Raw genomic sequence first — 24,168 nt, 5'->3', positions numbered from 1 at the left:
AATGGTATATGAGACCCTCCCTGGAGCCCTCTGTAGCTTCCTGGGTGACTGCAGGTTCCACTCACCAGCCAGTGGTTCCACATGCAGCTGAGGCTCCTGAGAGTACACATCATACTGTACAATGGGGTGGATGTGTGCAAGGACAAACCACACAGGGCCCACCGAGGCCCGTAGCTGTCGCAGCGTGTATGTTCCAGGTTCCTTGGCCTAGGGGCAAAACAAGGCACTTGGAAAGACAACACTTTCTGTGTTACAAGTTCCCCAGGTAGAGATGGTCTGTCCTCTCACTCCAATGCCACCCATCTTCCCTGCAGCCCTCTGTCCTGTGCATCACATCTGCACCTATGCGGCTCCAACAAAGTTCTGGCTCTCAAGCCCTTCTGAGCAACTGCTGCTTCTAATTCAATATTAGCCTCTAAAGAGGTAGACACAGGGTAAGGACCTGTTTATGGCACACTTCTGGGAAGGTAATGAGGGAGACATTCAGCAGGTGTGAGTCTCACTAGGGCAAGACCATATCCAGGTGAGGCGAAAACATCTTCCTCAGACCCTGTCCTCCCATGAGGTGAAACCAAAAGGGCATGCTCCATCAGAGCAAAGTGCACAGTCCTGACATCTGTGCAGCCACCAAACGGAACAGCTTACAGGGCAGGTCACCTTCAAAATCTCCTTAACAGCCAAACTACTGTGTGAGTACAAAGGTTAAATCTTCCCTAGGATAAAGAAAAACCTGGAAGCCTCAGAGGGCCTCACAGTGCTCTCAGGCTCCCTCCCCGTCTCTACCAACTTGAGAGCCATGTCCTGAGCCCAGCCCAACCCATACCTGGGTCCTGAATGCTATCTTGTTGGCTCCTGGGTGCAGAGTCACACTGTTGCACCTCAGCACATGGGCCCCATCCTCCAGGGCCAATCCTGAGGGTGTCTCTAGAGAGGAGCTACTCTCCTGCCTCCTTAGGAGCATGTGGACATTCCTACAAATAATGCCTGTGGTGTTCAAAGAATTATCAGAGGGGCTTCTCTCCAACATCTCCGACAACTCCAGGGCAGGCAGGTTGTTCTGAGATGCAGGGACCAGGGAGGCCTCGGCTGGGAAGGTGATGATTCCATTGGAAGTCTTGTGCTTGGTCAGCCACTCAGCGGTCTTCCGGTAGTTGTTTTTTTCAATGCTAAAGTGGACGTTGACAGCAATCTGGTCCACGTGGACAGGGATAGGCATCTGGCTGCATACTGTTATCTCCACAGTCAGGACACCACCAGCATGGACCACAGCGTTGGGAGGGTCAAAATGGAGATCCTTTAGCCGTGCAAAGGAGTGCATGGGTAGCACCACCTTGTGACCTGCAAACACATACTCCATGTCCCACACTCGAGCCATTATCTCCTGCTGGCAGTGGGAGACAGTGTACTACCAGCTCAGGACCAGGGATGTTTATTTACAACAAAGACTGCAAGCTTCCCAACCTCCCCAAAAGCAGATTAAACAAATACTTCTAGAAGTTTGGGAATGAGCAAATTAACAGCAGTGAAGATTTTCACAGCTGTTTTGGCAAATTTAGGAGGAACAAAGAACAACTCCCTCAATTTCAAACTCAAACTGGTCAGCACTCTGATTCCCAGAGTCACCTACAAGGGACCTGAGCACCTTCCCAAGCAGTCTTAGAAGGTCTCTAGTGAAGAAGCCCAGTGCTCCACCATGCCCTCAAAGTCAGTCCTGGCGTCAGCCAGACTATGGAGACGGCAGAGGGACAGCTGCCTCCAGTTTGGGGATGGGAGTGGGGGCAGCAGACACTGAAGATGGGTGAGAGGCCACAGTGTTCTCTGCAGCCTCTTCTGTCTTGCTCTCCACACGTGCCTTGGTGGTGTTTGGGAAGAGTACAATGCTACAGAACCACGGAACAGGAATAACAACAAACTAAAGGAGAGTCTGGGGACGGGTGCCGTGGAAGTGTGTTTAGCAGGTGCGAAGCTGTGGCTGTGGGTTGACCCATCTAAAAACCAACCAACCAACCAACCAACCAACGAAAGTCTGCCCTAGGTTAAAGCAGACTTGCCACAGCTGATCTAAGAACAGGCAAACACTTTTGGAACTTGCATTCACACAAGGAACCAAGAAGCAGGAAGGAATACCCTCACTCCCATCACTCCCCACACAGCAGTAAGCAGAGAAGGCACACCAAGGTCTGTAAATCAAACCACTGTCCTGATGCTGCAGAGAATGCCAGGCAGGTGGCTCTGTTAATGGGAGGGGCAATCCACCTCTGCAGTCGGTGATCACACAACCAGGAGCCAGAACCTTGTGAACTCACTGTCATACTCAGCAACTGCTACAGACTGATCTATGCAACCCAACCTATGCACATCTTGTGGTAAGTAAAGCAAGCCCTAGCCCCCAGAACAATGGCTACGAACTTGGCTATGAACTTGGCTATAGGTGTTTGGGAGGTAATTAGACTAAAAGAGGTAAGTGGCATTTACAGGAAGACACCCTCGAGTGCTTGCTGTCTTCTTCTGCATTGTATGTGAGGACATGGCAAGGAAGAAGCCCTCACCAGAACATGATCCTATTATGCCTGTCTCCAGAACTCAGAAACAAATGCCTGCTGTTAAGTCCCTGTGCCACAGTGTTTTATAACAGCAGCCTGAAGAGAGTAACACAGGATCTCTTTGAAAAGGATGTTTGGTCAACTAAACACAAGGCACAAAACTTGTCAACTTTCATCTGGCTGCACAAAATTACCAAGTGAGTTCCTCCAGTCTAACCTTCCAGAGTCTGCAACTTGGAGGCTCCCAGGTGGAAGCCCAGGAATAGATTCTAGAAGGTGGACTGGTCCGAATGACAGCTGGCTCAATGTTTTGGAAATAAAAAGAAATGGTGTGGTGACACATGCCACACCCAATGAGCCTTGAAAACACTGAGTCAAAGAAGCCAGTCACAAAAGACTCCATGTAATGGGAGTCCACAGGAAGCAGAGGTGGCTGCAGGGGCTGGAAGGGGAAGGATAGGGTTCTGTTCTAGGTGACGGAATAGACTGTGGTGGTGGATATGTACATCTGTGCATACACTAAAAGCCACTGAATTGTATGCTTCAAATAGGAATTCATGATATGTAAATTCTATCTCAATAAAGCTGTTATATTTAAAAGGAAACAGTCAGGGTCTTAAAAAATTGTTCTAAATCAAGGAAAACTGAGACATATAACCAAACTTAATACTTATGTCAAGAATTAAGTGATATGTGGCTCTTCATTGGATTCCAGTAAAAAGAATTTAGACGGGTCTGGAGAGATGGCTTAGTGGGTCAAGTGCTTGGTGTGTGTGCATGTGTATCTCAATTCGGAACCTCAGCATCCACATAAGAGCCAAGCATGGAGGTATGCATCTGTTACCACAGCACTGGGAGCAGGGACAGGCACATTCCAGCAGCTCTCTGGACCCCAGCCCAGTAACAGAAAACTCTACATTCAATGAGAGACCTTGTCTCCAGAACCAAGTGGAGAAGTGAGTGAGAAAGACATCCTGACATCACTTCTGGCCTACATACACACACAGACACACACACACACATACAGACACACAGACACACACACACACACATATACACACACACACGATAATGCATACTTAGCACTTGAGAGGCAGACGCAGTAAGACTGTTTCTACTTTAAGCCAGCTGGATCTACATAGTGAGTTTCAGACTAGCTAGGACTACCTAGTGAGATCATGTCTCAAAAAATAAAACATGCCGGGCGGTGGTGGCGCACGCCTTTAATCCCAGCACTCGGGAGGCAGAGGCAGGCGGATCTCTGTGAGTTCGAGGCCAGCCTGGGCTACCAAGTGAGTCCCAGGAAAGGTGCAAAGCTACACAGAGAAACCCTGTCTCGAAAAAACCAAAAAAAAAACCATAAAGATTACAGCCATTCATGGAAGCATTCTCGAGATAATCAGAAAGACCTGAGTCTGGGCCTCCAGCTAGGTATCAGAGCTCTTCAGTCCCTGCGAATGCCTCTTGTGTGATAAGGAGTCCGGAGAACTCGTGTGTTTCACAGACGCACGCTAACCAGGCGAAGTCCACAGCTTCACTCAAGTCAAGCACAGAGAAGGGAGGAGACCGGCGGCGGCGCACGGCTGCTGCACAGGCAGGTGGCAAGGCTCCGCTCCTCCTCCTTTCATCCTGTGTGGCAAACGCTGTGACACACTGGCCACCGGTCTCACCTGGGCTATCTTCTTGCTGGCTGGCATAACTGAGGATCTCCTGGCAGAAGTACTTCCGCTCCTCCTCTGTCAGATGATGGTCGCTGGCTAGAAGACTGCTGGTCTGCAAGTAGCTGAAGTGAGAGTTAAGGGCCAGAGGGAGAACCTCCCAAGGAGGAGGATGGGTTTTGCAAAAGGGCTTCAAATGGCCTCTCTTGCCTTCAAAGTACAGCCCAAAGGAGAGCTGTCATTTTGTTTAAACATTATTAGAAACTCAAAGATGTAATAACATCTTCAGATTTAATAAAAGAGTGAACACTTGGGTCTATGCTCTACGGGACCCCAGTGAGGCAGGGCCTCTCTTTCCCCTGTGACTAGGAGCTGTCAGCATACTCAGTGGTGAGCAATGCCATCATATAATCAGACAGTGACTTCTTGTTTCAGGACAACATTGGACTCAAAGGATACTTTTCCATTTGCCCAAGGTGTTTTTGGCACTCGGCTAGCTGCTTCCTTGTGTGTGTGACAGGCAGAGCCCAGCCCTCAGCCAGGTAATTTTTCAAAGCTCCCTGAAGATACATCTCTGCCTTCTGTGGCGACCTTTTCCTCCTTGCAAAGTTAGCAAACACAAGCTTGTTAGGCATTACAAGGCCAGCAATGCAAACTCCACCTGACATTCACATGCCCACAGTCTGGCCACCGTCCTCCCACAGTCCTTCCTACCGTCGCTCCCATCTGAGCAGTGGACTCATAGTGATAACATGCTGTTGCTCTGCCATCTTGACACTAGCACAGCTCACTTCTCCTAGCTAGACTTCAGGTCAGAGGGTAGGAACATTTTCTTACTGGCAGGTAGGACAGCCAGAGCTGGGAGAAGGGAAGGGCCTGTCCCTAGCCCTGGAGGCCAGCCACAGCCTTGCTGCCATACCACACTGAACCCATGCCAACCATCTATGTGGCCCAGATTAGGTCAGCTATGACAGGGCAGACACAAGCTGGTATCAGAGACTGAAAGCACCGAAGATTAGACAAGCAATACCAGGAGAAAGCCTTCCTAGGTCCAAGGAAACTGCATTGATGCTCAGAATAAAGCCGAGTAAAGTTTACAGCACAAATTCACCAGGGCCTATTATACTCCGGGGAGACTGGGGCTCCCATTCCTTCCCCAGAGGTTAGAATGCTGGGCTAGCCAGAAGTCAGTACTGCCAAGCTCTTCAGGGCATCCTTGGGAAGGAATCCCAATTTCCACTATTCTAGACATAATTAGAATTCATAAGTTTCAAATTAAATGTTTCTCAAATTAAGTAAAATTTAAACTTAGGAAAATACATTTTTTTTTCTGGATTCTTCTGGTGCTCCTGCAAATCTCAGTTTTTTTGTTTGTGTTTAAAGGTCCAGAACTTTCCATACCTCTTCATTCATAACCTCTAGTGCTAGAAAGCACTCTTTATCTCCAATAAGCCTACAGAGTCTGGGGAATCTTAACAAGAGGGAGGCCAACTGTCATTCAGCTAGTATGTGGCCAACTGGGTCTGCAGGTTCTAACTAGCAGGCCAGTGCCTGGCATTGGATTGTGTGCCTCTGGATTCTGCATCGGTCAAGTGCATTAAACTCCCAGCACCCAAAGCCATAGTTTCCCCCAGATTCAGGAGTGGACCACGACTCCTTGAACTGGCTCACAGCTCTGGCCCCACCATGAATGAGCTAAGTGAGGGATGGCTGCTCCAGAAAACTTGGAGCCACTTAGGCATCTACAAGCCCCTTCCTAGTGATCCACACCAGTTCTTGTTTCATCTACTAAAATTACTTTAAGTACAGATTTCAAAACTCTGTTTCAAATACACAAGCTCCCCTTCCCTTTATAATTGCTATCTCTTACACTGCATTGAAACTGAATCCCACTGTGCCGGGCTAAGCTTGCCTTTCCTCAGCAGACAGTTTTATCACATGCAAACACTAATGCTAGCAGGTGTCTGTGCTCACTCCAGCTCACCCTCCCACCTACATCCAGAGGGTTTGTGATACACTTGAAAGAAAGACAACATGACCAAGTACTGTTTACCGACCTGGAAAGCAGGCTCTGCAATACTTCTCATTATTCATTAAAGTTAATTACAATGTTTTGTGCATCTGTATCTGGATATGTATCATTAAAGTTAATTAAATACAACAAGTCAAAGATCAATAACAACCCTTAAAGTAATAAGCCAAAAACCTCCCCATGTGGTTCTGGAAAAAACTCAGAGACAAAATGATGACTGGCTAATGGATTCTGCCTGTTCCCATCTACCAAGTTATGCAAACTTTACTCTAACTCTATGTATAAATCTTCTCATATGCATGTAAAATGCTTAAAGTCAAAGAAGTCACCATCAATTACATGTAAAATTCTGCCAGATCTTTTCCAACGAGCTTAGCAGATCGAATCCTCCCAATACTTGTATACATCTCAATGGTGGCATGGGACAAGTCCTGTGAAAAAGCAAAAAAAGCACAATTACGTACTTGAGTTTATTTTTAAGGTTTTTTTACTTTTAATTATGTGTATGTGGGTGAGGGTATGTGCACACGAGTGCAGGTGTCCGAGGAGACTAGGAGCATCAAATCCCCCTGGAGATAGTGGTACAGGCTATTCCCTATGGGTCCTGGGAAAAGGATTCAGGTCCTCTGCACAGGCAGTAAATGTTCTTAACCACTGAGACCTCCCTCTAAACCTGTCCTTGAATTTTTAGGGCACACCTTACATTTATTTTACCCAAAGCTGCAGCAGGATACTGTGATTAACAGTTTTCACCTGGTATCTCCAGAATTTCCATACAAAGGCAGTAACTTGGACAGATGTTATGACGCACATAAGGAAAAATACCCTGAGCTCACAAGGGTAGCCCACCTCACTTCCCCGCTGCTCTGTCCGTGCATCCATCCTGACACTCTTCTCACCAGCTTATGGAATGGGAGCACCATCCCAACAGATGTGCAGAGGCTTCCCACTTCATGGTCTACCTTCCATTACTTCCTGGAGTCTCTCAAATTTAACCTTTAAAACCAACCATGCCAGCTCTGCCAAGCACAAATGGGGACTTTTGACAAAGAAAACTATTCATTTCTGTTCTTACACATTCTATTTACTAAAGGGGAAAACCTTCGTTGAGCAAAATTTCAATTATTTCAATGTTGTGTTTGTGCCTAATTATGGTATCGGGAGCACTAACATGTGAACAATTACCCAGTGTTTATACAGAGTTCCCCAGTGTACTAAGTGAACTACCAGGGCCAACAATAAGGGTCTAAAGTAGCAGCTCACCCAATTCAGAAGGCCATGCAGAAGAACCAAACCAGCTAGGGCTGAGTGGCTCTGTGGGCAGAGGAGGGACTCTTGCCATACTTACCAAGTAGTGCTTTTCAAAAGCTTCCACTGATGACAGTGCTTCCTGGAGTTTCTTGTAAGGACTCTGAGCTGTGTTGGCTGAAACACAAAGGTAGTAAGTGTCCTTATGCTGCAGCAACATAATGGTCATATGTATTATACTCCATTTCAGACCTCAGGGTGGTGACCTCACTTGACTCTTACGGGAATCGCAAAATCACAAGCTTTATCAGTGTGACCCACATTATAATGTTTATTTCTTTCTACCTTATGAAACAGCCTAGAACCTTCCCTTAAAAACTGTTCTCTGAGATTAGACTTCTCAGAACCATGCACTCCGAACACTCGGAGAATGTTCGGAAATGACTGTGAATGGGGCACACAGACCCATATACTTTCCCACCTGGCAGGGTGTGCTCTCACTGTGGGCATTCTCCACTATGCTTCAGCAGCAATCATACCTGTTTCAGGTCTCTCAGCTCCTAAGCCCGCCAAAAGATCAACTGTCCTGTTGAGATCTTCTGAGTTGGGTCCTTTTTCTGACACAAGTCCACAGAGGTACCCTAAGGACTTTAGCTGTTGAGGGAAAGCCATAAATTCAGTTCATTTGCCTTAAGTCAGTAGGCAATCCACAAATGTAGTAAATATATAATCCTGACTCCCACTCATTGTGGAAGAAACAGCTTTCTTATCTAAATGATTCTTGTCTGGATTTTACACATCTTATGGGATTGCCGCAAGCTCACACTTTTTCCAGGTAAGTTCCAGAACAGAGCTGAGGTTGTGAATCCTCTCTTTGTCATTTGGCTAACTGTGCCCCACTTTTTGAGCTACTGCTCTGTGGGCACCCCTCCCCACTGTGCCCTGCCCCCGCAGTCCACTCACAGCACAGACTGGCCCACCCCTGCATTTCTACATGCCCACTGCACCTTCTTACCTTCCCATCCCTGACACTGACACTGTCTCACCTGCCATCTGCTAAAGAAGCTGGCAAGAACTAAGAAACTACGACCCATGACTGTGTCCAGACACACTGTAAGGACAGGAGAGTATCCAAACCTATCTAAAGAAGCTAGGCTTCTCCAAACAGCCCATGCTGTGTGCCACACAGGCACCTTTAGAGACAATACAAACCCTTCACACACAGTAGCAGGTACCTTCTCCATTGCATAGCTCCACAATCCCACCATGTGAGCAATGTTGGAGTCTATCTGGGCCCGGTCACAGCAACCTTCTATCCTCTGCAACACCTCCAGACAGCTCAGAAATACCCAGCAATCCAGAGCACCGGGAGGGACAGAGACCTATGAGGGCACAAGTACGGGCACATAAAAGTTCTGTAAGCACACACCTATGTGCTCATAGAATTAGCTCTCAGACAGTGGAACATGGCCATGATCCACAAAGTTACAGAAGGATAACCTATCACAAGCTTTCATCAGAAGCAGGCCACACTAAGGGGTCAGCCCTAAGACCCCATAAGAGCATGCCCCTCAGGATGGCAGCATCTTCACCTCTCATGCTAGGGTGAACAGGGAGGTTCTTCACTAAGAGGCATCATCACTACAGGCTGCAAGTCTGTGAGCCTAAGTGAACATACCATCTCCCCTGTACACACTGGGGAAAGAAAGACCTCTGGAGCAGGGCAGCACAGAGAACCATTATAGCAAAGTCCCTCCACCAGTGTCATCATAGGTGTCTAGGAGAATTATGCTTCACTGTGGAGTATTATTTCCTCCTACTTACTTGATTACATATAAGAAAAATAATTCGTTTAAAAAAAGAGAGAGAGAAAAAGAGGGGCACCATGGAGCTGGCTTAATGGGTAAGAGTGTTTCCATTGAAAGTATGAGGACCTGAGTTCAAATCCCCAGTAGCCACATAAAAAGCCAGGCATGGCTACACATAATCCTCAGTAATGGAGGGTGGAGGGTGGAGACAGATAGATCCTGGGAGCTCACTAACCAGTCACCCTAACCAAAATGGTGAGTCTCCAGTTCAGTGAGAGGCCCTGTCTTTTTATTATTATTATTCTTTTAACTGTATTTTACATAAAAGAGTATTTTGTTTTGTCTGTATGTGTGTCTATATACCACGTGTGTGCCTGGTGCCCAACGAGGCCAGAAGAGGGCACTGGATCTCTTGGGACTAGAGTTATAGATGGTTAAGGGTGCTGAGACTCAAACCTGTGTATTCTGGAAGAACAGCCAGCACTTTTAACTGCTGAGCCAGCATCTCTCCAGCCCCAGGAGACTCTGTCTTAAAGAAATAAACTGGAGAGCAATAGGCACACAACCACAAACATGCACTCTCCTTACACACTTGTCCACAAAATACATAAAGCTTTTCAGATTGTTTCAAAGACATGTTGGGCCTGTCATTTAGTATTGATTGGATGGTATACAAAAAAATGTTCCTGTATTATGAAATACTGCCTTACCAACATTTTAGCTAATGAAGTAAATTCACACTATGTCTTGAATCTGAAGTGTCTTCCATAGGCTCACATTTCGAACTATCCTCCAGCTGGTAGCATTATCTGGGAGACTGTGTTACATTTAGGAGATGGGGTCTAGCTGGTGGAGTAGGTCACTAGGAGAAAACTCTTAAAGGTTACAGACTGGCCCCTGGTTCTGGCTACTTCTGTTTCCTGATCCTCTGGGATGTGAGGAACCTCTATCAGACACTCTCAGTGTCATGATGAAGTGAAAATCTCTAAAACTGTGAGCCAAAAGTATTTCCTCTAAGCTGATTTAGTCAGTTGTTCATAGCAAGGTTAATGTGACCGATAGGACTCTCCACATGTTAATAGGGCCTTACAAGGACTAACCCACGGGAAGCCTGCAGCAGGTCATGGGATGACATGCCCCTGTGGTGGATGAAGGTTATGTAACAATATCCTATGGCTCTGGGTAAGACACTTTGGAGGTCTCGACTGAGAAATGGTGCTGTGGATCTGACATTCTTTGTATGCACATGTGAATTTTCTCAGTGAAGAGGTCACTGAAACACCATCTTACTAAAGTATGTATGATTCCAGGCAGTAAAGAGATCAGGATCCCCTAGGTGAATTATCCTCAAAAGGATTAAGATATTACTATCACTGCAGGTAACAATTCAACCCCTCCCTGTCACTCACTGGCTTCCTCACGCACCATAAGGTCCCACTCTTCCCAGGGTAAGTGGGGAGAGGAGCCAACTCACTTCTAAGAGCTTCAGCTCCTGCACACAGCTGTGCAGCAGCTCCAGGGCACGCTGAGCCACCTCCCAGGGTCGCTGCAGGAAGAGGAGCAAGGTGCACTGGCGGGAGAACAGGTAGCTTCGCAGGTCCAGCAGTGTAGCTTCTTGCCTCTGTATCAACTCCCGCTTCTCCATGTCTATGGGCTTGCGGAGCACCAGTCCGTTCCAGCTCTTCACCGGCTGGCAGAAAAAAGTCAGCCAGTTGGCACCATCTAAACAAACACACATCATGAAAGATGCTGACTGCAGGTACTTCACCTAACTAAAGCTCCTGCCCAGGACCTCCAGTCTCAGGCAGGAGCAGGCAGCTTTCCTACCAGGCACCACTAGACCCCTGCCCCACCAATCAGCTAGTGCTTTGAGATGGGGTGGCTCCCATAAGCATACCCATCTGGATCATGGCATTGGTGGTGGAACACAGTACATAGCATCCTACCATGCCCAAGAGGTCCTGTGTAGGTATACAATGAGTAAGGCAGCCACCTTGATGCTCACAAGCTGTAGAGCTGGGGGCACCTCTGACCCATGTCAGTAAGCCAGGGAGAAGGCACTGGGCTGCCTTACCTTACCTGAACATCTGGTAGTTACCTTCCTCACTTCGCAGCTCCTCCTACAAGCCCCCTTAGTGGAGGTACTGGAGGACAGGATGAAGGACAGGGAGGAGGGTGCAGCACCCAGAGGAAAGGCACTTCCTTTAAGCTTCCCAACAAGGTCCCCAAGTCTAAGTTATGGTCTTGATACTAACTATGATCTTAAAATAAGAATCTATGGAGCTGGAGAGATGGCTCAGTGGTTAAGAGCAATTGCTACTCTTCCAGAAAACCCAAGTTCAAATCCCAGCACCCACATGGCAGCTCACAGCTGTCTGTAACTCCAGTTCTAGGGGACCCGACACCCTCACACAGACACACATGCAGGTAAAACATCAATGTACATAAAATACAAATAAATAATTATATAAAAAAGAAACTATAATAACTCATTTCATCTGTATGATTTAACCTCACAGCTACCCCATGCCCAACCTGGTGACTGACATCCTTCAACCACAGCTTGTGGCCCCTCTAACCACAACCACTGTCATCATCTAAGTGGAGCTGCTGCATTGAGCCTGGGTGATACCACACAGGCAGTTCCCTTTGTCAGAATGGGTGTTTTATGGTCATTCTCATGTTCTTCTCGGGCCTCTGGACAGACGACACCTCCCAAGGGAGGTGGTCTCAGCCATTCCTTTTCCCAAATTCCCTTGACTATTGCTGCTGCAGATAAAGCTGATTTCATTCACATTCACAAGGGCCACCCCATGAGGGCAGGATTCTGCCTTGCTCCTAACTGCATCCAGAGCCGTGCCTGGCACCAGGTGGCCCTCCAGAAGTCCATGATGAAGCAATCCTTTCATTCAGCTACAAAGCTTGGCCTGGGCTTATTTTTAGATTTTAAATTGTTCCACAGTTATTTCTAAATTGAGGAAAAACAAGGAAATTGTGTGAAGTGTAAGAACAATTTTATATTCAAAAGAGGTGTGTGTATTATATGGATGCGTAACATAAAAATGAATGTGAGAGGGGCTGGGGAGATGGCTCAGTGGTTAAGATCATTGGCTGCTCTTCCAAAGAATGTGGGTTTAATTCCCAGCACCCAAACGGCAGCTCACAACTGTTTGTAACTCCAGTTCTGGGGTATCTCACATCGTCACACAGATATACAAGCAGGCAAAAGCAATGCACGTAAAAAAATAATGAATCTTTAAAAAAATGTGAGAAATAGTTTACTTTCTAATTCCTCTAATTTAATTAGCAAACGTCTTACTTTGGTTATAGATTAGCATCTGTACATTAGCAGAGTAAGACATTCAAACTATTACATCAGAATTGGTCTGGAGTTGGGGTCAATGAGTGACACTTTGAGACCCATCTCAGAACTCGGGCAGGCCCAGGTAAGCTGACTGTCCCAGTTAAAAACATGTGTAGCTCAGCCTAGATTGGGAGGGCAAGGAGAAAACAACCCCAAGTATAGCACTCTCAGGAGACAGCTCAAATACTGTGAACCTATTAACAAAAACAGCCTGGCACTTGACTGGGCAGCTTGGAGGGATGTCATGACAGTGTTAACAAGAAAGAAAGAGGAAAATGTCTCAACAAGGGGCTAGAGAGATGGTTCAGTGGTTAAGAGTGCTTGCTGCTCTTGCAGAGGACCTGAGTGCAGTTCCCAGCACCCACATCAGGTTAGCTCACAATTGCCTAAAACTCCAGCTCTAGGGGATCCAATGCCGCCTTCTGGCTTTCTTAGGTACCTGCATGTACATGTACATACACAAGAGACATATGCACATATATGTAAATTTTTTAAAAACCTTTTTTTCTAAGAGTCTCACTACATGATAGTGTTTCTATCTAAACAATGAAAGCAGGATGGCTACCAGCTCTTTCTTTCTTTCTTTCTTTCTTCCTTCCTTCCTTCCTTCCTTCCTTCCTTTCTTTCTTTCTTTCTTGTTTTATTTATTTATTGTATTATTATTATTTTTTTGTTTTGTTTTGTTTTTCAAGACAAAGTTTCTCTGTGTAGCCCTGTCGGTCCTGAAACTCACTCTGTAGACCAGGCTGGCCTTGAACTCAGAGATCTGCCTGCCTCTGCCTCCTGAGCACTGGGAATTAAAGGTGTGCGCCACCACCACCCAGCCAGTACTTTTATTTTTGTGTATATGTGTATACCTGTTTGTATGTGTGCACATATGTACATGTCCCTGTAGAAGATGTCTAGAGATCAATGCTGGCTGTCTTCAATTGCTCTCTTATTTTTTTAGGGCCAGGTCTCTCACTGAACCCAGAGCTTGCTGACTGGGTAGAGTGGCTGACCACTGAGCCCCTGCCACAGGACTACAATGCACCACCACACCCAGCCTAGGATGAGTTCTGGGGATTCAAAGTCAAGTCCTCGTGCTTAACTGAATGTGTGTACGCACCAGCGCAAGTGCTTTACCCACCGACCGACACTCCACCTTTCAACTGTTTTCTTTGTGTGTGTTTTCATTGTGCCAATTTTGTAATCTTAAAAGAATTTAGAACTACTTAAGCATTTGAAAGGTCAATGGTGCTACTGCGATGGTGTCACAGTAAACTCACAGAAGGAACTCTGAGGACTGCAGACAGTGAAGGACTGTCTTTCCTCAGAACTTTGTAACCTGAGAGTAGCTTTGTAAGCGAGTTTACTACTTGAGATTCCTCTAAAAGCAACAGTGACTAATTCTTAATTATCTCTCGTTTTACTTCCAACAGGAAAGAGAATACCCCTTATAATGTGCATAAACAACAGCAAATGATTAATTACAGGACAAACAGACTAGCTGAAATGAAAAGCAGGGAAACTGCTGAGCAATGGCGTGGTGATTGAAACATCTACTCACCCCCGGCCCCAAAGTTGACCACATACTGCGAGAACAGGGCATCCAGCTCGTCGTACTGTACCAGGGCATCTTCAAACTGCTGCAGCATCTCAAAGACAAAGGCAAGCTCCTCCTGTCACCAAAACCACCAGTCAGCTCCTGAAGCCACATGAGCCATGGAGAGCAGACAGTGCTGTGGAAGAGGCTCAGCCAGTGATCACAAAGCCTCCACATCACATCAGTACTCACTCACATAGGAGGGTGGAGAACACAAAGGAGAAGGGAAGAACCAAGACCAAGTCTAGCCTTCCAGCAGCACTGGACACAGCTGGTCACAGCGTACCTAGTCCCAGTGTGACACTGTGTCACAACCCAGCCTCTCGCTCTTCCAGGCACACAGCTGCCTCTTCTCTTGACCTGGAACGTTCACTCTTCCTCCTAATCTCCACCCAGCTTACTCTGGCCTCTCCCAGGCTGTTTGTTTGTCCTGTCCAGACAGGCTTCTGCTCGAGGCCCTAGCACTCCTGACCCCGGGCTGCTGGTGCCTTCCTTCTCCACTCTGACCAGTTTACAGTAGATTCGAAAAGTGATGTGTGGACATCACCCTGGCACTCATGTGTACAGCTTAGGATCTGTTGAATGAAATAATGAACAAAGATGGCCATGGGAGATTTTTTTTTTTTCCCGATTACTATCATTGTAATTAAATTTTGCTTTACTGTAAAGAAAAAGCCGGAGGAACAAACACATCTGTGTAAAGTCACACTGATGCACTCAGATCCACTTCATGTGGCTGCAATCACTGCTTACAGCCTAGCGCCCTACATGGCACTCACTGGAAAGGGATCAGGAACACAGATGGAACCCACAGCCCACTTCAGATCCAGAGTCCAGTCTCATCAGCTCTCCCAGTTGCAGCTGGGCTGACCAGAAGTCTGGGCCTCAGGTTCCTCATCCGGCTCCTTATCGGTTAATAAAGTTCCCCATGCAGGGTTTCTGTGTGAGCATTAAACTCCTGGCACAGTAACTAGGCTGTGAGTTCAGCTGTTCCCTGTAACCTGGAGGCAAGCTGCAGAGAAGCAGCTGGTTTGACCTTCGAAGCCCGGGACCTCTCTGAGAACACCGCTGGATTCTCCTAACTACCCTTCCCTCCCTCCTTTCCTTTCCTCTTTGTCAAGTGCTTTTGCAGGCTGAACACTGCAATAAATTAATCTTTTTCAATTGTGATATTTGATTTTTCCTTTCAAGATAAGCTCTCAATACTTGGCCCAAGCTGGCTTCAAACTTCGAACTTGTGATCTTCCTGCCTCCAGTCTCTAATACTAGGATTACATGCCTGACTGGTCTGCACCAGCTTAACTATGTAGCAGTGTAAAGTACATCCACACCTATGGACAAGCAACATCCATAACCTTTTCATCCCCACAAGCTGCAGATCTGTCACTACTACACAACTGACCATCCCCTCCAGGCCTTGGTAACCTCTCTTCATGGCCACTCCAGGAAGCTTGTCTAGGAGCAGCATGCAGCGATGTCCTGTGCAGACTCCTTCCACTGAGCACAATGTCCTCAAGCCATGGCATGGCATGGCATATGTTGGGCTCTTTCCTCCTTCACTCCATGGCTGCTTTCTTACTTTTAATCTGAACTACTTTTAGACTTAGAGAAACGCTGCCAAGAAAACAGTGGTTTGCACAGAATTCTTAGTCAGCTTCCTGCCACATTAACACCTCATGTAACTGTAGGACCATTCTCAAATTCTGAAATCACTGTTTGTACAATACTATTAACTAGACAGCCCTTACTTGAATTTCATGACATCCATCCATGCACCTAACTAACTCTTAACTTTATGTGTATGGGTGTTTCGCTTGCATGTATGTCTGTATACCATGTGCATGCAGTCACCAAGGAGGCCAGAAGAAAGTGTCAGTTCCCCCTTGGAGGTGAAGTTACAGACAGTTGTGAGCTGCCATGCTGATGCTGAAAATCAAACCCAGGTCCTCCACAAGAGCAACCAGTGTTCTTAACTGCTGAGCCATTTCTCTAGCCCCTGTATCTAACTCTTCATTCACCCACCAATCCACCCACTCTTCTACTCATCTATTTATCTATTCATCTCTCTATCCACACAGCTGTGCAACCATGTATCCATCCTCCCATCCATCCATCCATCCACCTGCTTACCCAGTCCATCTAAGCATGTATCCATCCATCCATCCATCCATCCACCCATCCGTCATGTATGATTCAAACTGACCTCCACCCTAATCTAGGCAATTTGTCTTCATCTAGTCATTCCCCTTCCTTGTCTGTAATTCCCAGACTAAGCTTAATAAGCTTCAAAAGTGAGGAGACAGGGCCATCAGAAAGCTGTCTACAATCATATGGAGAAGGATAAGCACACTCAAATCTCTTCACCTGTGCCAAACCTTCCTAATATCCCTTAGATGCTTCAGAATAAGAGATAAAATTCAATATCTAATCAGAATGGGTCTTCTATTTATTCAAAATATGTCATTTCTTCAGCAATGAACACATGACTGATATCTAAACATGAAGCTTAGTTTTCCCAGTCAAAAGACGGTGAAAAAAGCAGAGAATCCTAAGAGCAAGACTGTCCCTGCATTACTACAGCTCTGCACCACATGGAACCCCCACACCCATACTCCTATGCACCCAAGAATTTTCCCCTTCAAAAACAAAAGGTTGATTGTAAACAGCAATTTCAAAGGCCTAAATAATTTGGTGAATTCCAGTAAAGAACCAGCTTAACACAATCCTTTACTGGAGCCTGGAGTCATGGGACGTTCCCAGAAATCATCCCTTAATCCCAGTGTCTGGACAACAGTGAACCACCACACCCTATCAGTCATTCTCCAATGCTGGCACCTCTGCCTAGCTCACAGCAGACTGCAGAAGTCCCTGTGTCCAAACAAAGATGAGCCCAGTGAGCACAACGAGGGAGGGCAGTGTTGAGCTGTGAGGCAGTAGAGAGCTACAGAATCCTGGTCATCTGCTTACAATAGAAACACCCACTCTGTGCTACATGGTTGGCTCCTAAAGCCGGTAGGAACTAGCCTGAGAGCTGCTTGTGCAGTTAGGAGGGGGCCAGTACCTGAACCATGAAGTATTCACAGAAGCTCCAGCCTGGCTCTGTTCTCTTTTCCCTCAAGGTCCGCATGTCATCCTCAAACTTGCCAAGGTTTTTGGTAAAAGACATGAGCAGCAGCGTCCTGAGTTTGGTCAGGAAGGCATTCCAGGATTCCTGAGTTCGAGAAGAGTCCTTCAAAGGGTCGGAGAGCACAACACACCTGCAGAGACACGAAGGGCAGTCTGGGAAAACCTTGGGGTACAGCACACTTGCTCAGCTGAGCCTCCTTCCAAATCCCACTGCCTCTCCTGCTCTCCTTCTTCCATCCGTGGAAACCTGACAGCCGTCCGGGAGGGCCAGGCACTGCTGCCGGGGCCAGACGCTCTGCCGACATTTCCAGGACAGGCTGAAGCAGAACGGACAGGGGTCAGAGTGGGACTGAAAAGGAGGGAACCTGCAAGCTTGGTTGTGACACAGGAGCCACACCTCCCCGGTTCCCGACCCTCGTCCTCACATCCCTCACAAACCCCAGCAGCTCCTTCTGCCGACAATAAAACTGAGGTACCTCAACTTGGGATGGGAAGACACAGGCCAACTGCAGTACCAGGCTTCAACTCGCCTCCATTTGGGTTACTGAACACGCCACACTCTTCTCTTCCCCAGCACTCTCTTGTTCACCTGACACCTCTTCCACACTGAACCCACTCCCGCTGGTCACTGAAGTACATCCTGGGAGACCCCTGCCATGAGCCCTAGCCCTCCCCATAGATATGCTTCTACACTACACTCCAACTCTGTAGGACAACATTAAGACACAGGACAAAGAGATGACAGACAGGTGTGATACAATTCAACTGCAAGGCGACTGTGCCCATGAAACAAATAAACCTGAACTCAGAAATTACTTTAAAATCTTGACGTAATGGACATCAATAATTCTTAAGAAAAATTTTACCAAGTTGCTAGCAAACAGCGAGATGAACCAACTCTGTGCTCCAACACATCCCCTTAGGGAACAGCAGCCTCCAGGCAACCACCAAAAAGGTAAGGGAGCACAGAAAAGCCTCCCTCCCATCACCCACCCAGTAGGCACTCCTCTCTCCCAGAAGGGCCGAAGCCAGGGCCATCCATCCCTGAGGTCACCTCCCAACAGGAGCTGCTAGCCGCCAGTTCAGCACTTATCCTACAGCACTCCCAGGAGCTGCAACTGCCAACACCTGAGCAGCAGCACAGTCTCCTGGAGTCCCCACACTGCAGGGATGGAAACCGACACCACACTTACAAGGCAGGGCTTTCCCTCAGCAGCCCGCTGCCAACCCATCAGTACCCACGCTGCACTGCACTATCATTCCTTTATTCCTTCCTTGTTAGGACTTTCAACTCCCACGATCTCTGGGTTATCATCTGTTTGTACTAATCAGAAAGGTAGAGCCCAGCACTGCTACTGATGCAAGGGAAGAAGACAGATCAGGAGGCCAGTAGTGTCTCCCAGGGCCCAGAACACCAGAGCAGCTGCTAACAGGGGTACATGGGAGGAGGAGCTCCAAGGAGGGCCTCATACACTGATGCTACCACTCTTTCAAACAATCGCTGAGTCAACATCTGACTCAGCAGTACTTTGCCAAAGGTTTGAAGAACGCACAGAATCTGTAGACAAGTAATTTCCCTTTAAAGAGTTTATCCTAGGAAACAGTTAAGGACATTCACAGTATCCGAGCTGGAAAGACATGCACAGTGTTATCTATAATAACAGTAACAAACAAGAACCCAACAGTCCTTGAGGTTTCTATAAATAACATATGGCTTATTGATGTAATGCACTATTATGTACTGACTAGCAATAATGGGACAGGGATATACTGTTCATGGAAAACTCACAATGTCCTAAGTGACAATAGCAGGTATCAATGTTGCACAGAGAATAACAATGCTCTAAAGACACACAGAGGAAAACACTCTGCCCTAGGCTGCTTCCCCACTTACTTCAGACAGCCTGCACTTCCTGGCCCATCCCTGTCCCAGAGCACCTCCCTCAGGCCCCTAAAGCAGGTACACTCTTATAGGCTCTTGCAGTATGGGAACCCTCCACTGGTGGGAGTGACCATGGAAATGACAACCTGCAGCACAGGGCAAGGTCCAGGTTCCAGTGCCAATCTGTGAGACCCAGCTATAAGCACACGAGTCAGCACACAGCCAACTGGCCAACTGGGCACAAGGAGAGAGGAAGTTCGAGCACAGATGGGCAGTAAGCCATTGCATTGAAGGGATGAAGTCGGTGTTTTGCAACTTCCTTCCAGGAACTTTTAACAAGTGGACTATAAACAGAGAAATGTGTGTCCCACAGTTAAAAAGCTGTTTAGGGAATTCTACACTATTCAAGGACTGATCTTCCCCAGGGCCACTTGGTCCAGAAGCCTCTCCCCCTACACTGCACCCCTGGAGATGACCTGCTAGGCCAGGAACTGCAGAGGATGGATGGGGGGTGGGGTGCCCAGGATCTCTCTGTAGCTTTCTAGACGGGCTGAGTCAATGGTTATCACTGACATCAACCAAAGGGGGTAAAATGCAAGACACACTTACCTGTCACTCTGTTTATTACAAAAGTCATTTCTTATTTTGTCCACAATGGAGGTTCGGGGAAGGATGTTGGTTTTGTTCTTTTTCTTGGCATCATTTTCAACTACCACTATCAACCAGTCCACAGAGCTATGAGCTTTCAGAACATTCTGCCACTTGGTGAGGTCATCTTTTACCGTAGCTTTGTACACTTCAGTGTCCTAAAAACAAATAAGTCACTGTGAAGGCAAGCTCCCCAATGCACAGGGTATCAACAACAAAGAGGTTCTAGCCACAGAATGGTAACACACCAGGGCAGCCAGAGGGTGAACTGGAGTGGGAAAAGCCCAGAGGCCCCACCCCAGCCTCAGCATATTCTGGCACAAAGGTATGAGATACAACACCACAGGCTTAAGGGCTGAGGAGGTCACCCAGGGTGACACTGTCCATGAGTGAGGAGGAGCTTTGGTCAGGGTTCTGTGCCCAAGCCTCATAAGGCTAACACTGTCATGGGTCACCCAGGAGCCTAGCCTCCTGACGGCTGCCCTGTAGCCCTCTGGGGGTCCTAGGGTCCTGATCCAACCTCAATGTCCCTTCAATTCTCCACATAAGAGCCAAGAGAGCAGACCACCTCAGCTCCCTCATGCTGTCCCAGCTCACAGGAGCTGGCAGAAGCGCTCAACCTGTACTCAGTTCACTTCTCTCTCAGGACTAACCCAAGTGGTAAGAGAAAGCACCCTCCCCCACAAAGCCATGGTCAGAGCAAGCACCCTCCCCACAAAGCCATGGTCAGAGCAAGCACCTCCCCCACAAAGCCATGGTCAGAGAAAGCACCCTCCCCCACAAAGCCATGGTCAGAGAAAGCACCCGCCCCCACAAAGTCAAGGAGCCAGGACAGATTTCCTCTTGGTTGTTCATCTCTAGTGCTCCCAGGTATCAAACTTACAATTCCATTTACACTTAGCAAATCTAAAACCAAGACGCAAAGACTGGGCTTGGCTTTTGTGAAGCACTTGTCTAGCATATGCCTTGGGTTCAACAACAACAGATACTTAAACACAATTCACAATTCTGAGTTACCTTTTAGAAACAGCTGCTGTTTAAATACACACACCCCTTTTAAATGTATACAATTTGTTTTTATTTTCTATGAATGGATGAGTGTTTGGCCTGCACGTTTGTCTGTGCACTACATATGTGTCTGGTACCCACAGAGATCAGAAGACAGTGCTAGATCCCCAGCACTGAAGTTATAGACGATGTGAGCCACCTTGCCGGTGCTGAGATCTGGATGCACAACCAGTGCTCTTAATCGCCTGGCCTCTCCTTTACCAGTTCCCCTCACTGTCTCACTCCAGGGCTCTTTGGATTTTCAGCCACTCCTACTGCTGACACAGACATGTGCGGATTTTATTGACCCACCAGAAAGCTCCTCTGTTTTCAGGCCTGGGAAATGGCTCAGCAAGTAAAAGGACTTGCCACCCAGCCTGATGACCTGAGTCTGATCCCTGAAATCCACAGGGTGGAGAGAATCAAGTCCTGAAAGTTGTCCTCTAACCTCTTCATCCATGCAGTCACGCACGCACACACGCGCACACACACGCACGCACGCACGCACCACACCAACCAATCGATCCCTTTCAGTCCCTCTTTTGACTTCAACCACTAGGGAACTCTAAAGGCAGTACTTAAAATTGTTTTCATAGCTTTCAAAAACTATGTTCTGGTTTAAATTAGAAACAAATACAACCCAGAAAGATCTTTTACTTAAAAACAGAGGAAAAACCAATGTACAAAAACATGCATGTGGGGCATAGACATATATGTAAATAAACATGCATACACATAAAATAAAAATAGAATCTTAGGAAAAACTGGCAGGTAGGCAAAGCAGGCAGAAAATAGCATCTGCAGAAGAAGGGAAGTCAAACAACAGAAGGAGGCCCCAGGATGGCAGAGGATAGAACCAGAAGATAAACCTTCATGAACACATGTCATGTTCAAGAAGACAGTGGAAGACTGAAGTCATGCCGGCAGGAAGCAGAATCACACAGGGAATGTTAGAGCTAGGACAGCAATGAGTTCTAGAACAAAACCACACAAGCAGACTGACAATGCAGAAGAAAGATGTGTGACCACCAAGACAAGCAGCTGTGGTTATCACGCTGAACAGAGAAACGCCTAAAGCCCCTGCTGAGTCCAGTGCATTCCCACAGGGTTGCAGCATCCATCCACCCCGTCACTCTCCATTTCCATGTTACGGAAAGGGAGAGACATTTTAATAATAGTTGAAGAAATGACTTCCAAATTTGATAAAAATTGTAAGTTCATAAAGCCAAAACTCTACATAGAGAAATATAAAGAAATCTATCCCAAAACATATTGTAATTACTCCATTAAAAACAATGATCAAGAAAAAAAGTGTCTAAAAGAGCCAAAGGGAAAAACCATGATTTGTGCACAAAGCAATGGAAACAAGAGGAACTATTTCTCATGGCAAATGGAAACCAAAAGCCAGGAATCAGCTTTTCTGGAATCAGCAAGCATCTTCAAGAAACTCTGGGAAGCAGCTGGAGAGATAGATCAGTGGTTAAGAGCGCTTACTGCGCTTGTAGAGGACCTGGGTTCGATTCCCAGCACCCATATGGCAGCTCACAACCACCTCTAGCTCCAGTTTCAGGGGATCTGTTCTTCTGACCTCTGTAAGCTCCGACATATAGGTGATGCACATACATACACTCACACATACATACAAAATAAAATGAAATAAAATGAAGAAGCAGCTCTGGAAAGAAAAAGACTGTCCAACTACAATTCCCTCTGCTGTGAAAATATCCTTCAAAAATGAAGTCAAAACAGTGACTTTTCAAACATGAGAGCTGAAAGAACTGACTACATAGAGATCTGCAGTGTGAAAATAGAGTTGAAAGAACCCTCCATGCCGGGCAGTGGTGGCACACACCTTTAATCCCAGCACTCGGGAGGCAGAGGCAGGCGGATCTCTGTGAGTTCCAGGACAGGCTCCAAAGCTACACAGAAAAATCCTGTCTCGAAAAAAAAAAAAAAAAAAGGGTATGAACACAATTAAACATGCAGCTACTAAAAGTACCCAATGGAAACCTGTCTGGGAAAAGTGAAGGACAGGCCTCCTTGTTTTTAACCATGTTAGACTTTTAAAAATTGAAATAGTAACAAGTATCACGAGGTTCCCAGGAAGTAGGGACCAGGACCAGGACTGAGAGCCCTGGGCTACAGCTCTCCCTCGAAGACTAAAGGAAGCCTCTGAAGTCTCAGTGCCACACTCTGTCAACTTGCTCCAGATGACCTCTTACAATAAACAATCAAGACTCAGGTGGAAACGGTACTTGTATCAACCTGACAACCTCAATTGGATCCCTAAGATGCACATAGAGGAATAGAGAATTGATGGCCAAAAGCTTTCCTCTGACCTCCACCTATGTGCCATAGAACATTCACACCGCACGCACACACACGCAATGAAATAAATAAATAAAAAGTCAAGTGTGAGAGCACAAGCTGCAACCCTAGTACTCTGGAGGCCAAGGCAGGGCTGCAAGTCTGAGGCTAACATAGCAAGAACTGCACAGGGAAAGCTTGTCTCAAAAACCAAACCAAACAAACACCAAAACGCAAAAAGCATGCTCCTTATTAGGATAATTTTAATGAAAAATGAATGCCATTTACAATGACCACAGAAATTAAACTAAAGTAAGTGGGGGTGAGGGAGTTGGACGATGCAAAGCTCCTATCAAGCTAAGGCTAAGACCATAGCAAGGCACAAAGGAATACAGAATCACATCATAGTCCTAGAGTCAAGAAAACTTACCATTATTAAAATTTGTCTTCAATCAATAATGAATGAAATGACAATTTCAATCAAAACTCCCATGCCTCTTCTCTTCCCTCTCTCTCCCTTACTTCTTCCTGTCTCTCCCACTGCAGTTCTAGCTACCACTGGGTAAAAACTACTCCAAATGGCAGCAGCTTCTAGAGCCACAGTGCTCATAGATCTGCAAGCAGAAGATGAGGTAAGGCAGCTTCATGTTTTCGGGTTGGAAGAGAGAATACAGTGGGTGGGTCTCTAATGGCCTGGGTCCCTCCTCATGGCCTTCTGAGAGCACAGCACAGTGACTGGGGTCTAGACAGCAGACAGTACAGACTGCTTTAAAAACCACAGCCCACCCAAGCTGAACTAGAGGATATAAAGACCCGGCCTCTCAACCAAGGAAAGTCCCTGGCACACAGAAAAGAGCATGTGGAGCAGGGCATACTGGAAGAACCATATTCAGAAAACAACTTATACACTTGACATACAG

At 46.8% G+C, this 24,168-nt stretch overlaps 1 protein-coding gene across 1 annotated transcript in view; it reads right to left on the bottom strand.

Moving 5' to 3' along the window:
- The window catches only part of Trappc10 (trafficking protein particle complex subunit 10), a 64,698-nt gene that overhangs the window by 17,952 nt on the left and 22,578 nt on the right, over positions 1 to 24,168 (bottom strand). Inside the window, exons 4-15 of the mRNA XM_052744545.1 lie at positions 19,856 to 20,052; positions 17,300 to 17,495; positions 14,203 to 14,314; positions 10,764 to 11,011; positions 8,717 to 8,863; positions 8,021 to 8,135; positions 7,582 to 7,658; positions 6,573 to 6,664; positions 4,661 to 4,801; positions 4,214 to 4,326; positions 824 to 1,338; positions 66 to 207 (exon numbers count right to left, since the gene is read on the bottom strand). Of these exons, the coding sequence (XP_052600505.1) occupies positions 66 to 207; positions 824 to 1,338; positions 4,214 to 4,326; positions 4,661 to 4,801; positions 6,573 to 6,664; positions 7,582 to 7,658; positions 8,021 to 8,135; positions 8,717 to 8,863; positions 10,764 to 11,011; positions 14,203 to 14,314; positions 17,300 to 17,495; positions 19,856 to 20,052 (2,095 nt within the window). The remainder of the gene's footprint in view (positions 1 to 65; positions 208 to 823; positions 1,339 to 4,213; positions 4,327 to 4,660; positions 4,802 to 6,572; positions 6,665 to 7,581; positions 7,659 to 8,020; positions 8,136 to 8,716; positions 8,864 to 10,763; positions 11,012 to 14,202; positions 14,315 to 17,299; positions 17,496 to 19,855; positions 20,053 to 24,168) is intronic.

Source organism: Peromyscus californicus, unplaced genomic scaffold, assembly GCF_007827085.1.
Source record: "Peromyscus californicus insignis strain IS unplaced genomic scaffold, ASM782708v3 Scaffold_19__1_contigs__length_69161282, whole genome shotgun sequence".
Classification (NCBI taxonomy): domain Eukaryota; kingdom Metazoa; phylum Chordata; class Mammalia; order Rodentia; family Cricetidae; genus Peromyscus; species Peromyscus californicus.
This window is presented reverse-complemented; position numbering and strand designations above follow the sequence as displayed.